At 40.8% G+C, this 13,117-nt stretch overlaps 1 protein-coding gene across 1 annotated transcript in view; it reads left to right on the forward strand.

The window, feature by feature from the left end:
* The first annotated feature begins 2,177 nt into the window (after window positions 1–2,177).
* The window catches only part of Kif11 (kinesin family member 11), a 38,996-nt gene continuing 28,056 nt past the window's right edge, over window positions 2,178–13,117 (forward strand). The window contains exons 1-4 of the mRNA XM_031390193.1: window positions 2,178–2,511; window positions 10,108–10,240; window positions 10,578–10,675; window positions 10,761–10,839. Coding sequence (XP_031246053.1) covers window positions 2,435–2,511; window positions 10,108–10,240; window positions 10,578–10,675; window positions 10,761–10,839 — 387 coding nt within the window. The 5' untranslated portion in view covers window positions 2,178–2,434. The remainder of the gene's footprint in view (window positions 2,512–10,107; window positions 10,241–10,577; window positions 10,676–10,760; window positions 10,840–13,117) is intronic.

Raw genomic sequence — 13,117 nt, forward strand, 5'->3', positions numbered from 1 at the left:
AAGGGATGGGAATGCCTGTTAATGGTACAGTACCTTCCAGGCATACATAAAGCCTTAGGTGGGATCCTCAATGCTTCCTATTGCTTTCCCAGGAGATTGATGCTGGGACAGGGACAGGCTGAAATTCTGCCATCCCCCAGGAAAAGGCATCATCTTTCAGTTTTGGTAATTTATCTTACAGCTCAACCTATATAAATATGCTTCTGGGTTTCACTTTCAAGTCAGAGGTGAGAACTTTTACTCTTTGCAGTTCTGGCTCAGACTGTAAATAAATGAATTTCTTTGCACCAACTCTTAGGGCTGTGTGTGTGTGTGCGTCTAGCAAGCAGCAGACCTGATAAATCAGATTACAATAATTTGTATCATCTCCATTTTACTACAAGGAAACCCAAACTGTGAGATGTTAAATATTTTCCTCCAGGCACCAAGGATATATTTACTTTGTCTGTAAATATATCTAACTGCCTGTTTAAGATACTGGAAAACAAGCTAGGGGTGTAGATGATAGAGTGCTGATCTATCACAAAGGAGGCCTGGTTTGATGCCCGGTCCAGTATAAATGGATATGGTGATAAACACCTGTAATCTCAGCACTGGGGAGGCCAGACGCAGGATGATCAAACTCATCCTCAGCTATCCAGTGAGCTGGAGGCTAGCCTGAGCTACATAAAATCAATTTCAAAAAAACCCAAAACAATGTGAAGAAGAACCCAGATAAAATTTACATTCAGGTAGACAAAAAAAAAAAAACCAACATAATTATAAACTGTAGTGTTAAGAAGCAAATACCAAGTTTCTTTAGAAAGAGTGGTCAAGCTGGATGGTGGTGGTGCATGCCTTTGATCCCAGCACTTGGGAGGCAGAGGCAGGTGGATTTCTGAGTTCGAGGCCAGCCTGGTCTACAGAGTGAGTTCCAGGACAGCCAGGGCTACACAGAGAAACCCTGTCTCGAAAAACCAAAAAAAAAAAACCAAAAAAAAAAAACAACCAAACAACAACAAAAACAACAACAAACATAAACATAAGCTGGAGAGATAGGTAAGAGCAGTTAAGAGCTCTTCCTGTTCTTCCAGAGGACCGAGTTCAGTTCCTATCGCCCACTGCAGGTGGTTCACAACTGCCTTTAACTCCAGCTCCAGGGGATTCAATGCCATCTTCTGGTGTCCCAGGGCACCACCACACACTTGGAGGACACCCCCCTCACACACATAAATGAATGAATAAATAAATAATCTTAAAGCCACACCCTTCGAAAAAAACAAAAACAAACAAATAAAAAACCAGCCAGGAGCAGTAGCTCATTCTTTTAATACCAGTACTAAATACCAGAAAGATCATTGAGGAGTCTCACAGGACTAGCCTTGTGTTCAGAAAAATATCCTGTTTAAAACAAATGAATAAAAAGCAAATGACAGACAAAACAGAGTGTAGTTTTTGTTCTTGTTTTTTTGAGACAGGGTTTCTCTGTGTAGCCCTCGCTGTCCTGGAACTCACTCTGTAGACCAGGCTGACCTCGAACTCAGAAATCCACCTGCCTCTGTCTCCCAGGAGCTGGGATTAAAGGCGTGCACCACCACTGCCCGGCTGTTTTTGTTTTTGGAGACAGGGTTTCTCTGTGCAACCAGCCTTGGCTGTCCTGGACTCGCTTGGTAGATCAGGCTGGTCTGGAACTCAGAGAGATCCTCTGCCACTCCACCCGGCCTTCAAGTTTTCCAGCAAACAGTTGGCTATGCTTAACCCAGAGGACCAGGGATGGATCTGGACTGTGGAAGGTGGGTATTTGTGGAGGTAGTTCCCTCTGAGGCTAAACCGCATTTAAGATCCCGTGAAACACAAAAGCAGCTCCGGGAACCCACGGAGGCGGAGGAATCAGCCTTACTGTTTCCCCGGCCTCCACCTACACTTTAAGTGGCCCAGTCGGCACCTCCAGAAACCCCGCCGAGTAGTTCGTCACCCCTACGGGAAGCGAGAAGCCTCCGAGGGAGGGAAGGACTGGGCGAGCGCGGCGACGTAGGCGTCTTAGGCCCCAGAAGCCCGCCAGCGGCAGCTCAGAAAGCTCGCACAGTGTACTTCGGACCACAGGAGCCAGCCTGCATCTCCGTCCTTTTCCCCTCAGGCCACGCCCCGCCGTGACCGCGGTGACGACACGGCGGCCCATGATGCCTTGCGCGCCACTCTGCTATTGGCCCCGTAGGTCGTCTTCTTTTTCAAACTTGAGGCGCCGAATCGTTGCTGATTTCTGAGCAGAGGAGGTTTGTCCTCTCCGGATCTTGCGGGGCGGTGTCCACGGCCGAGAGGCCTGCGTGGACCTCGGGGACGCGGAGCTGCAAGTCTCGGCCCTCCAGGCCTTAGCAGCCCCGGGCGAGAAGAAGCGGCGCCCGGTTCTCACTGCGTCGGAGTCACTGCTAGGCCGGCAGGTTTTGGCTCGACTGTCATGGCGTCCCAGCCGAGTTCTTCTTCGAAGAAGAAAGAGGAAAAAGGCAAAAACATTCAGGTGGTGGTGAGATGCAGGTAAGGAGAGGCTGGGACGAATCCGGGCGCAGAGGCTTAGCTGTTGGGCTACCTCCCGCGCCGTTCCGGAGAGCGATTTGTTTACCTTTCTGAAGGAATCTAAAACCATCCGTTTCGGGGACTCCCGGTGTTTTGTTCGGTAAAAACGCTACCACGTTTAGTTCTAAATTAGGGTTTGTTTCGGAGGGGAAAGGTTGTTGGTGTTCGTTAAAGTTAAGCTGCATTCACAAAGAATTTGATGGTTGCTTTTCGCGTTCCCTTTTAAAAGCCAACGTCGCCGGAAATTTAGCTGTCATTGCCCTATGCGATCCCGTCCGAGTTGTTAGATTGAGAATAAAGCTTCATACTTACTTTGCATGTAGTTTGGCGCTTGCCTTGGGGTTATTTCCACTTCGGAAAGAGCAATAGTTCTTTATTCTAGATGCAATAGCTTATTCACCTCTACTAACCAAGTAGGCATTGCTGAATTTACGCTAAGAGGTAAAGTGGGTTTATGAAGCTCACAAGCTAATGAAGGTACATGTCTATGGTGCAGCATCTTTCTTTTTTAATGTGCCGTTGTTCATAGACCAAAAGGCGGAATTGTGAATAGAGGGAGGATGCGGGGGTTCCGCTCTCCCCGACTGACCTCCAAATTACTTACCCTAATCTTTTAATTTTTTGAACTCTTGTGATGTTACCGTGACTGATCTGGAACTATATGTTAGCGTACTTTACTGTCTCAGCCTCTGGGTCGTTTAGCTGGGATTGCTAGGTGACCAGTGTGTGCCACTGTGTCTGCCATTTTGGTGGGTTTTTCTTTTTTCTCCCTTTTTTTTTTTTTCTAAGACTGGCCTCAAACTCAGACTAACTCCCTGCCTTAGTTCTGAGTTCTGGAGTTATAAGCAATTCAAGTTTAAGCTACCAGACCCAAGTTTTTTAAAGTAGGTGTCAGAGAGAGGGTGTGGCAGCAACCTCTAGCCAAAGATATTTAATTGCTTCACTCTGGAGCTTTAATTTAGTTACTTAATTTGGAACTTTCTTTTTAATCAAATGCACTTAAGGAAAGCAAATGCACTTAAGAGTTTAGCAAAAAAAAAAAAAAAAAAAAAAAGGCAGTGGTGGGGCATACCTCTAGAGGAGGCAGAGGCAGGTGGATCGTTGAGTTCGAGGCCAGTCTGCTCCACAGATAGAGTTTCAAGACAGCCAGGGCTACAAAGAGAAACTCTGCCTCAAAAAATTTTATTTTTAGTAATGTGTATGTGTGCGAATAATGTGTATGTGTGTGGTATTTGTATACATATGTGAGTGCCTGTGGAGAGCAGAACAGAGCATCACCTCTAGAAGGTTGGGAGCTACCACCAGGTGTGGGGGCTAGAAACAGAACTCCAGTCCTCTAGAAGAACAAGTGTTCTTAATCTATGCTAGCTCTAACCCAACAAATGCACTTTTTTAAAACAATTATTTTGCATTATTATTATTATTATTGTTATTGTTATTATTATTATTACTATTATTATTATTATTATTATTATTATTATTATTATTATTAGGCAGTATTGCCTTTTCTGTGTGCTGTTATTTCCTTTATTACTTACAAAATGTTAAAGAGTCTTAAAAAGTTACAAAGAACACTGATGGTGGAGTTGTGGTGGTACAGGCCTTTAATCCCAGCACTAGGGAGGCAGAGGCGCCATTGTAATGTGTACTTTTTTTTTTTTTGGTTTTTCGAGACAGGGTTTCTCTGTATAACCCTGGCTGTCCTGGAACTCACTCTGTAGACCAGGCTGGCCTTGAACTCAGACATCCTCATGTCTCTGCCTGTTATGTGTGCTTTTATTTATCCCTCAAAGTAAGAAATAAAACATCTTGTCTGTCCATACTGTTCTCCAACATTTCAAGGCTTGCCTTAAGAGATTTTATGTGTGTGTGTGTGTGTATATATATATGTGTGTATATATGTGTGTATATATATATGTGTGTATATATATATATGCTTACATATATATACATATATATTTATATATATTTACATATATATACACATATATTTATATATATATCTACACACACATATATATACATATATATACATACACTTATACATACATTCATACATACATACATACATACATACTTTTTTTTTTTTTTTTTTTTTTTTTTTGGTTTTTTGAGACAGGGTTTCTCTGTATAGTCCTGGCTGTCCTGGAACTCACTCTGTAGACCAGGCTGGCCTCGAACTCAGAAATCCGCCTGTCTCTGCCTCCCAAGTGCATACTTTTTTTTTTAACCAGTGAAAAACGTTTACATGTGTGTGTCTGTTATATACAATAGTTTTGGCCTAGAATTTCTTTCTCTTGTCTGGTTGTCTTTTCTCTATCAGGTAGTGTTCCTGGTGCCAGTCTCATTAAGCTTTACTAAGCAATAAATGAGGCTTTCTTAGGCTGTATGTTAGATCCTCTTTGTCTTGTGTTTGGTGGCAGCGTCTCACTATGTGGCTTTCTGCCTCATCTCCAGCTTATACCCTCAGACTTGACCCAGGGATTGCTTTTACCACCTACCCTGCTCACCTGCCCTGACTGTATCTCCATGCTTTGTTGAGTTTCTTATTTATTTTAAAATTTTTAATGCAAGGATTTATCTTCATTTATGTGTAGTGTGTCTTTGAATGTATATCATGTGTGTGCCTCTGCAGAAGTCAGAAGAGGGCATTGGATCACTTAGAGCTAGAGTTGTGTATAATAGTATTTTGGTAGTGATGGTGGGTATTGCCACACCTCCTTTTGCTTCCAGTTATCTCTGGGTTTTTTTACACCCACTTTATCCTGTTTAGCTCTCGAATAAAAGACACAGAGAGCTGGTATTTTTATTAAGAACATGTTGGCAATGTGCTTAGCAGATTCTAAGCTATTCAACCTGACTTGGCTGATAATACCCAGATAAACGCCCCATTTCTTGCCATCTGTGTCTTGCTCTGCCTTGCTCAGCTCCAAGTGTACCCTTGGCCTATCCTCTTGGTGTCCCACATGGTCTCTCTACACCTTCTTCCTCTTCCTCCTCCTCTTCTTCCTCCTCTTCCTCCTCCTCCTCCTCCTCCTCCTCTTCCTTCTCCTCCTCCTCCTCTTCCTCCTTTTCTTCTTCCTCCTCCTTTTTCTTCTCCTCTTCCTCCTCCTCTTCCTTACCCTCCTCCTACTACTACTACTTTTTCTTCTCCTTCTCTCCTCCTCCCTCCCTCTCCCTTCCTCCCTCTCTGGGATCCAAAGCCTCACTTCTACTGTCTGCTCCTGCCCCACCATAGGCTGATCAGCTTTCTATTAACAAATCAGAGATGATGAAAAACAATTTTTACATAACATTGAGACCGGAAGTACTTGACCAGCACCATCTGTATTGTAACCAGATGTCTGGGCACAAAAAAACACAGTATGCAAGACCCCCAACAGTTGTGAACCACTAGACATGGGTATTGGGGAATGAACTTGGGTCCTTGGGAAGGGCAGTAAGTGCTATTGGCCTCTTGACCTATCCTTAATGCTCCTACTTTTGTGTGTGTGTGTGTGTGTGTGTGTGTGTGTGTGTGTGTAGTGAGTTTGGCCTAATGCTGCTTGTATTATAATGTTAATTTAGGTTCTGATTGGTAAATAAAGATGCCCTCAGCAAGTGGCTGGGCAGGGTAGACAGAGGTGGTACTTTTAGGATTCCAGGGCTTTGGACTTAGGGAAGGGAGAGGAGGAGTGGAGGACAGGGAAGCATGTCAGCATGAGAAAGAGCCAGGAGAGTGGAGCCAAGTTGGGCAGCCCTTTGGGTCCAGGGCAGCCAAGGTCTAATATAGAATTTAATAAGTACCAACTCAGGAGGTGAGGAAGTGGCTCAATTGCACTGGTTATGGCATATCAAAAAATAAAGGCTGTGTGTGTGTGTGTGTGTGTGTGTCTTTAATCTGGGAACATAAAACATGAGGGCTGGTATTGGGAATGGGACTGCCAGTATTTATATATAAAAAATATTGCCAGTTTCTGTTGTCTCCCTGGAAAACTTTTCTGCCAAAATACCTACATCTGACTCCTTCCCATCTTAGATTAAATGTCACCTCATCAGGAAGCCTTTCATAATCACACCAAAATAGTATACATAATCTGTCTTACTACTTCCTGTGCTCTTTTATTTTGCTTTATTTTTTGACTTCTAATTTATTAGAACCTAATATTATTTATTTGGTAATTTCTCTTCCAAGTATGTTAAAAGTTCCCTGAGAAGGATTTAGTGATGTTTTTAATTTTTTTTCTTTTGAGACAGGATTTGATATACTCAGGTGGCCTCATTCTTTTTTTCTTTTCTTTCTCTATTTTTTTTTTGTTTGTTTTTTTGTTTTTGTTTTTCCAGACAGGGTTCCTCTGTGTAGCCCTGGCTGGCCTGGAACTCACTCTGTAGATCAGGCTGGCCTTGAACTCAGAAATCCACCTGCTTCTGCCTACCAAGTGCTGGGATAAAAGGCATGCGCCATCACTGCCCAGCTGGTGACCTCATTCTTAGTAAATTATTTTTCTGCCTCCACTTCTGAATTCTGGGGTTACCAGTGTGCACCCATGTTTACTGTACATGGTGCTGAAGATGGAATCCAGGCTTATGTGCATATTGGGCAAGCAAGCATTCTATCAACTGAGCTACAACCACAACAACCCCTTTTTAAAAAGATTTGCATTTTTAATTATGTGAGAGGGATGTGTGTGTGTGTGTGTGTGTGTGTGTCTGTCTGTCTGTGTCTGTGTCTAGATATGTGTGTAGGAGTTTGGGTGTCCCTGGAGTTCAGAAGCCACTGTTGAATCCCCTGGAGCTGGAGTCCCAGATGACTGGGTACAGTATGGGCTCTTCATTGCTGTCTTTCTAGTTCACAATTTGTTTTTTGAATTTTGTTCTATTCTCTAGTTTATTTTATCTCTACTATCATATAGTAAGTACATGATGAATATTTATGGAATGTCACAGGATTTAAAACAAACAAACAAACAAAAAAACATTTTAAAACCTTTAGTCACCCTCTCTTAGCATTTTGGCTTGAAATTCTGTACATCTGTATTGAGGCCCAAACTGATGGAGTTAGGAATCAGTAAGAACCTTGCAATTTCTAGTTGGAGAAATTGGGGTAGGAAAATAGTTGGTTGGAAGTACTTTTTCTGGTACACTGACAGTCTCTAAAATACATCTTGAGAGTTTTTAAAATTCTATTTTCCTTCCTGGAGGGCCTATACCTTGCTATGTAGACATGCTGGCTTGTAATTCACAGAATCCTCCTGCCTCTGCCTCCTGAGTGCTGGGATTAATGACAAGAGTTTTCATAATTTTTAGTAATATGTGATCTGTCTAAATTTATTACTCTGTCCTAAACAATTTGAATGTTATTCATTCAGGAGCTTAATCTTCATGTTCATGCTAGGAAGTAAAAGATGCTAGGAATAGTAGAATGATTGGAAAAGGTGTAGTTACTGGAAAGTAAATACTTGATACTTTTAGCTTACCTTAATACATGTTGGTTTTAACTTGGATTTTAGTGAACTCTCAATAATGTTGTGTATTCCTATGAGTAATATGCACTGTTCTAGGTTTCAGTATAGTGGCAAAATGGTAGCATTACTATTACCCAGAAGTTACATTTCCCAAGATCACAAATTTGCTCCTCTGGGTACTCAGTAATATGCTAGTAAATGAGGTATGGGAAGAAAGGTTGAGGTATGCACCTTAAATAAATAACTCTTTGGTTGTCTAAGCAATGAGGGAAAGAGGTTTTCTGTTTAGACCTTCCATATATAATGCACATACTCAGTGGGGTAAATAACTCAGGTTATACCCTTTGGCTCAATTGTGTGTTAAGTACGTAAGTATTTTATAGATTCTACTGTGGATTGTAGTTCTTGATAGGAATTATGGGGGCCTTATTTGAGGTTTATGGGGACAAAGTGCCATGAGGGCAAGACACGTGCATGCCAGCCATGCTGCCAACTGAGTTGCAACCTTAGCTCAAGAAATAACCTTTTGGGGCAGTGGTGGCGCATGCCTTTAATCCCAGCACTTGGGAGGCAGAGGCAGGCAGATTTCTCAGTTTGAGGCCAGTCTGGTCTACAGAGTGAGTTCCAGGACAGCCATGGATACACAGAGAAACCCTGTCACCAATAAATAAATAAATAAATAAATAAATAAATAAATAAATAAATAAATAACCTTTTTCTTTTTTTCCCCCACGTTAAGAAAACATTTATTGGTTAGTTGGGGACATATGTACAGTCCAGAGCACAACTTGTGGGAGTGGATTCCTTCTTTTTACCATGTGGGTTCAGGGGTTTGAACTCAACTTTTTAGGCTTGATGGCAAGCATAGAGTGAGCCATCTTCTCACTCTCCCACTCAATCCTTCTCCCCCTTTAAAAATGTGTATTTGTGAGTTCCAGGACAGCCAGGACTACACAAGAGAAACCCTGTCTCGAAAAAACAAAAAAAGAAACAAACAAACAAACAAACAAAAAACAAAAAAGATACTTTAGCTGGGCGGTGGTGGTGCACGCCTTTAATCCCAGCGCCTGGGAGGCAGAGGCAGAGGCAGGGGCGGGCGGATTTCTGAGTTTGAGGCCAGCCTAGTCTACAGAGTGAGTTCCAGGATAGCCAGGACTATACAGAGAAACCCTGTCTCGAAAAACAAAACAAAACAAAAACCCAAAAAACAAAAAAATGTGTATTTGTATGTGGTGTGAATGCATGTGTAGGCCGGAGTTGACCTTGGGTGAAGTGGCCCAGAATCTCTCACAGAACCTAGGGTTTACAATTTTGGCTGTTCTAACAGTTTGCCCAAGAGATTTCCTATCTTAGTCTCGAAGTACTGGGATTACAGATGGCTTTCACATAGCAGCTTGGCTATTAAGTGAATTTTGGGTATCCAAACTTTAGTCTTCACTCTTGAAGTGCAATCACAGTTAGGAATATTAGAAATATGGACTGATATAAAGGCACACATCTTTATTAATCCCTGCACTGGAGAGGCAAAGGCAGGAGGAGCTTGGTGAGTTTGAAGTCAGCCCTGTGAGTTACCACACAGCCTGGACTACAGAGAGAGACCCTTTCTCAAAACAGATAAATCAAGTAGGGATGGAATTCTGAAAAAGAGATGTTTTTACATTTTAAATTACGTTGGCTTCTCTTCTAAAACAGAATGGGAGCTGAAGATGTGGCTCACTGTGAAGTGTGCTTGCCTGACCTGCTCTCTACTGCCTCATAAAATTAGTACTTGATGGGTAAATGCAAGAAGATCAGGCATTCAAGGCCAGCCACTGCTACTTAGGGAGTTGGAAGCCTGCCTGGGCTGCATGAGACCTGCCTGAAAAAAAGAGAAGAGGGCAGAGGGAGAAAGGAGGAGTTGATAGGATTATGTTTTAAATTGAGAGTTAATTGTATTTCTGGGGATTGGAGGCCTTTAAGATACTACTATATGCTTTATAGTGTCATTTCCTCTTTATTTAATCCCTATGAACAACTTTATATTACATATTTTTTCTTAGTGTAACAAAGGAAAGTGTTATTATTTCACTTTACTAAACTGAAAGTTTCTAATTCTGTGTATTTCTTTTTACAGACCATTTAATTTGGCAGAGCGGAAAGCTAATGCCCACTCAGTAGTAGAATGTGATCATACACGGAAAGAAGTTAGTGTACGAACTGCAGGACTGACTGACAAGACCTCAAGAAAAACATACACATTTGATATGGTACTTATTTTCTTCTTTTCTTTGATTATTCACTAATGTAAAGTGATTCCATGGAAATGCATGCTTCTGAGCTTTGTCTTCAAGTTTGATGAGCTAGTTTCTGTTTTTGTTTTATTTTATTTTCAAGACAGGGTTTCTCTGTGTAGCCCTGGCTATCCTGGAGCTCACTCAGTAGACCAGGCTAACCTCGAACTCAGAAATCCTCCTGCCTCTGCCTCCCAAGTGCTGGGATTAAAGGCATGCGCCACCACTGCCCGGGGATGAGCTAGTTTCTAATGGGCAAATTCTTAACATGAGTGATGTGTTTTCAGAGCTTTTTTTCTTCTTTTAAAAATAGGTGTTTGGAGCATCTACAAAGCAGATTGATGTATACCGAAGTGTTGTTTGTCCAATTCTAGATGAAGTTATTATGGGCTATAATTGCACCATCTTCGCGTAAGCAAAACAACTTTTCAAGTTTAGAAGGTTTAGATATGTGTATTTGTTTTTGACTTATTGCTTTTTTTGAAATCTTTCACAGATATGGTCAGACTGGCACTGGAAAAACTTTTACAATGGAAGGTGAAAGGTCACCAAATGAAGTATACACCTGGGAGGAGGTATTTATTGTTTAAGATGTCCTTTTATCAAAGTTGTAGCAAAAATTTAGCTAAGTAAAATTTGTTTATGGACCTATGTTGAAATGCAGAAGATTAGAGAACCATATCAACCATGAAACTAAGTTCTTTATTGTACTAAAGTACAATAATAGTTTAGAAAAATTACAGTTGTGTCAGAAATATATGGTCTTACTGGGAGAGATAAGACCAAAACATACAGTACAGTTAAATGATAAAAAGAGAGGGTCTTCTTAGACTCCAGAGTAGCAGGAGCTATTAGCAGAGTACAGTCTCTCCCCATCACCCTGCTTTATCTGTGGGGAAATGATTAACGTTTCAAGACCCATAGCAGGTACCAAAAATAGTACACAGTGTGTACATTATGTCTTTTCTTACATAGGTACCTGATAACATCTAGTTTATAAATTAAGTATAATTAAAAATTTATCATTAATAACTAATAATATAACATAAGAATTATAGCAATATACTATAGTATGTTATTCAAATATGGTTTCTGTCTTAAAATTTTATTATACTTTTACTTTGTCACTTAAATGAAGCACTTTATATTTGTCTCTTGGATATCCTCAAAATGCCAGAATCACTGCTATTGTGCTTTAGGTAATAGTTTAAAAATTATTATTGCTGTTGTTGCTGTTGATGATAATGAAGATGATATTATTTTTGAGACAAGGTCTTATACTGTAACCCAGGCTGGGCTGGAACTTACTATATATTGCCCTTGGACTTGTAATATTTGTTGTATCTTAGGCTCCATAACTCTGGGATAATTTGAAATAAGAGTTACTGAAATATTTAACACTGTTCTATCAGAATAATGGATATTATAGCCAATAGTGCTACCAAGTAGCTAATAAGTAGGAAGTATAGACAGTACAGATGCATATAGTCAGAGGGGTGATTCATGTCCCTGTAGGGTGGTGTGTGAAAAAAATTGAATCCACTTTTCCTCCTAGCTCCTGCTCCTGCTCAGAGAATGACGACTCTGAGAGTGAATTATTATTAAATGCCTAGGCCATAAGCTTTGGCTCATCCTGATTAGCTCATAGCTTTCCTAACCCACTCAAACTACTCTATGTTTTCCCCATGTTAGTTATTTCTCCCTAAGTCCTGGCTCAGCATCTCACTGGAATCTCTCCCGCCTCTCCTTTTGTTCTCTCAGTATTTCCCAGAATCCTCTCTCTTCCTTCTAGTGCCCCTGTTTTCACCTCATTGGACATAGTTGTTTTTATTAACAGGTGTGATGTTTGTAAGAGATTCTCTACAATGGTGAGAATTACTTCATCATGCTACTTAGAATGATGCCCAGTTTTTAAATTTAAAAATTTAAATTTAACAGCTGCTTTTCAGTATTTTTTCATTTAATATTTTAGATTATGGTTGATTATAACTTAGACTGATATGACTTGATTAGTTAGGTTTTAGTTTTAAATTCACCTTGCCATAGTTGTCTCTTAGTGTCCATGGAGGGTTTTTGATTCTACTACACACACACATACACACACACACACACACACATACACATACCAAAGTGTGAGGATGCTCAAAAGTCTTTTTATCAGATGATACATGTTTGTACATAAGTTAAATACATATTTTCACATAGCTTAAATCATCTATAGGTTACTTACAATACCTAATACAATGCAAGTACTATGTAAACAATTGTTATGCTCTTTTTATTTAGGGTTGGGGCAGAATTGGCCCTTACAAAGCCTATGCTAACCTTAAGCTTGTTAATATACCTGAGACTGACCTTGAACTGACCTTTTCTCTATCCTGACTGGGATTATTGGCATGCATCACCACACCCAGCTTTACTATATATGAGTGCTCTATCTGCATGTTTGCCTGAAGATGACATCAGATCCCATTACAGATGGTTATGAGCCACCATGTGGTTGTTGGGAATTGAACTTAGGACCTCTGGAAGAGCAGTCAGTGCTCTTAAATACTGAGTCATCTCTCCAGCCCTCAGCAATAATTTTTTCAAGTATTTTTTTGTGATTGGTAGAATGCAGAACAACTGAATGGGAAGGTAAACTGGCTCTTATTGAAATATATTGTAAGCCAGGTGGAATGGCTTGTGCCTGGATGCTACTACTTGGGTGACTGAGTTAGGAGAATTGCAAATTAGAGGCCAGGCTAGGCTATATAGTAAACCTTAAATAAGCTAGGCTTAGGTATGATGGTGTGCATCTATCATTTCTTTCTTTCTTTCTTTCTTTCTTTCTTTTTTTTTTTTTTTTTTTTT

This window comes from Mastomys coucha, unplaced genomic scaffold (genome assembly GCF_008632895.1).
Source record: "Mastomys coucha isolate ucsf_1 unplaced genomic scaffold, UCSF_Mcou_1 pScaffold21, whole genome shotgun sequence".
NCBI classification, from domain to species: domain Eukaryota; kingdom Metazoa; phylum Chordata; class Mammalia; order Rodentia; family Muridae; genus Mastomys; species Mastomys coucha.